The sequence below is a fragment of the Macrobrachium rosenbergii genome, chromosome 41 (assembly GCF_040412425.1).
Source record: "Macrobrachium rosenbergii isolate ZJJX-2024 chromosome 41, ASM4041242v1, whole genome shotgun sequence".
In the NCBI taxonomy this organism is placed as follows: domain Eukaryota; kingdom Metazoa; phylum Arthropoda; class Malacostraca; order Decapoda; family Palaemonidae; genus Macrobrachium; species Macrobrachium rosenbergii.
This window is the reverse complement of record NC_089781.1, coordinates 15,740,381-15,742,880: the sequence shown is the minus strand read 5'-3', so window position 1 is coordinate 15,742,880 and position 2,500 is coordinate 15,740,381. Positions and strand designations below refer to the sequence as shown.

The following is a 2,500-nucleotide window of genomic DNA, read 5'->3' as shown; positions in this document are numbered from 1 at the left end:
AGTGACAGAGTATCCTTCTGCTTTAGAAGACTCGAGAACATCCCTCGTAGCCTCTGAAGTCTCTTCTAACAAGCCAAGCTTCCCTGAATTAAAAGACAGATTTTTCATTTAGGATGAATGATCTAATGGTTTCCTTTGGAAGTTTTTTGTCAACGTAATATTTCAACTCTTAAAAGGAATAACTGTTTAGAAACATGAAAAAGAGCATTTGTAGAATTTGTCGACGTAATATTTCAAATAGCTTAAAAGAATTGACTGTTTAGAAACATGGAATATTTTATTTACAGAATTTGTCAACGCAATAATTTAACGCTTAAAAGGAACAACAGTTTAGAAACATGAAATAGGGCATTTGTAGAATTTGTCAACGTAATATTTCAACGCTTAAAAGGAATAACTATTTAGAAACATGAAATAGGGCATTTATAGAATTTGTTTACGCAACATTTCAGCGCTTAAAAGGAACAACTGTTTAGAAACATGAAATAGCCGAGGGCATTTATAGAATACTGAACTCGGGGCAAGTTCCTGGTTATCGCAATGTGTTTCCCTTCCAAACATTAATTCAGATCTTATATAAACATAATGAAAATATGAAACAAAGTAGTGTTGCTACAAATTTAGAGGCTGTCATAAGTAAAATACAAGAAACGTGGAATGTTTCAATCACCGAACTATTTTACATATTAATAACAAAAACGGATGTCTGAAAACCTGATTTGCATGCCATCATAATATGAGACAGCTTTGTACCCATTAAATATGGAAGGTATATCACTAGTTTATTGTAAGCCATCAGTTTCGCTAAAGTGGTTGTAGCCTGAGGTCATTATTAATTTGAAGTTTATAGATTAAAATGTTATTATAACGAAATTGTGCGGGAAACATAGACGTCTTTACCTAATCAAAAACAGGAGTGAAACGAGAGAGAGAGAGAGAGAGAGAGAGAGAGAGAGAGAGAGAGAGAGAGAGAGAGAGAGAGAGAGAATTTTATAAATATTCCAATAACGAATTCAGATCTAGAAATGCAGATCCCTTTTATTTAAGCTAGTATCATTGACAAGTGCAATAGAAAACGGTTAATTTTTGTCATTAACTTTCTAAGAGATGAAATATGTTAGAGATGAAGAAGTTATAGACAAGCAATCCTTTTTGTCAAGATGGAAATACGGTTCACTAACCTTTTCGTTTCAAATATACGCTGCAGGCGAATCCGCATATTAGCAATAAGGCGAACAGCAGCTGTCCGCTTCTGAACATGGCTGAGGGTGGTGTACCTTTAAGAAATAACAATGTTAGCTTCATGTTAAAACTTTCTCTTCGCTAATGAGGCTACTACACATTGCAAACTCTTAAATATACGTAAGGTTATATACATAATGTAACAATGATCGGGTAGAAAAAAAATGAAAAAAGTGGGATACTAATTTCAGGCTGCTCTTATTTTTTGTAGTCTTTGAAACAAGTTTCGTTACATCATTATGGTCTTGTACAAAGGCAGATTTTGATTTGGTATTTATCATGATATAAATTGCATTATTATTATTATTATTATTATTATTATTATTATTATTATTATTATTATTATTATTATTATTATTATTATTATTATTATTATTATTAGCAATGTCGCAGCCTTATCTGTAAAAGGAATCTGATTTAAATTAGGGGGTCCAATCGGGTCAATAGCCTAGTAAGGAAAAATTAATAGAGGAGTGAGGAATAAATTTCATAAGAAAAGTTAATTGCAAAAATAGACAAAACAATTAGAAATATGTAACAAGACTCGTGCAAGTCTGCTCAACTAAAACAATTATATCCTAAACATGACTAGACTACCAAAGTGAATGTTACTACTTACTTAATTCCTAGTTACGTTTAAAAAAAATATATTTCTATTTCATTACAGGAAGTTACTTGACTTCATATCATTTTATGCATGGTGTTCGTCCTAATTCTTATTCATTCTAATTCTTGCGGATAGGGAACTATATTTATTTGATTTCTCTCACTTTCAAGAATACAGAATTAGATTTCGCATTATATTTTAGGCAAATTCACTCAATACCTTAACTAAGTTACATTTATGAGTGGTTCGTTCGATTTTTGTCTCGTTCAAAGGAATTTTGTTTAGTTAAACCTTCGCCGCATTCAAACAAGACCACTTAACTTCTCTTAACATTAAAAAAACAAGTAAAAAATGCGCCGAAGTTTCTTCGGCTCAATCGAGTTCTCTGTACAGCCGCTGCAGTGCATAATTAAGGCCACCGAAAATAGATCTATCTTTCGGTGGGCTCGGTATAATGCTATATGAGCCGCTGCCCATGAAACTTCAACCACGGCCCGGTGGTGGCCTATCCTACATCGTTACCAGAAGCACGATTATGACTAACTTTAACCTTAAATAAAATAAAAACTACTGAGGCTACAGGGCTGCAATTTGGTATGTTTGATGATTGGAGGGTGGATGTTCAACATACCAATTTGCAGCCCTCTAGGC

The 2,500-nt window shown here is 33.1% G+C and overlaps 1 protein-coding gene across 1 annotated transcript in view; it reads right to left on the bottom strand.

Annotated features, from left to right (window-relative positions):
- LOC136826889 (glutamate receptor-like) overlaps window positions 1-1,260 on the bottom strand; it is a 62,934-nt gene extending 61,674 nt beyond the window's left edge. Inside the window, exons 1-2 of the mRNA XM_067084422.1 lie at window positions 1,182-1,260; window positions 1-83 (exon numbers count right to left, since the gene is read on the bottom strand). The exon at window positions 1-83 is cut by the window's left edge and continues 42 nt beyond it. Of these exons, the coding sequence (XP_066940523.1) occupies window positions 1-83; window positions 1,182-1,260 (162 nt within the window). The remainder of the gene's footprint in view (window positions 84-1,181) is intronic.
- Between the last annotated feature and the right edge of the window lie 1,240 nt (window positions 1,261-2,500).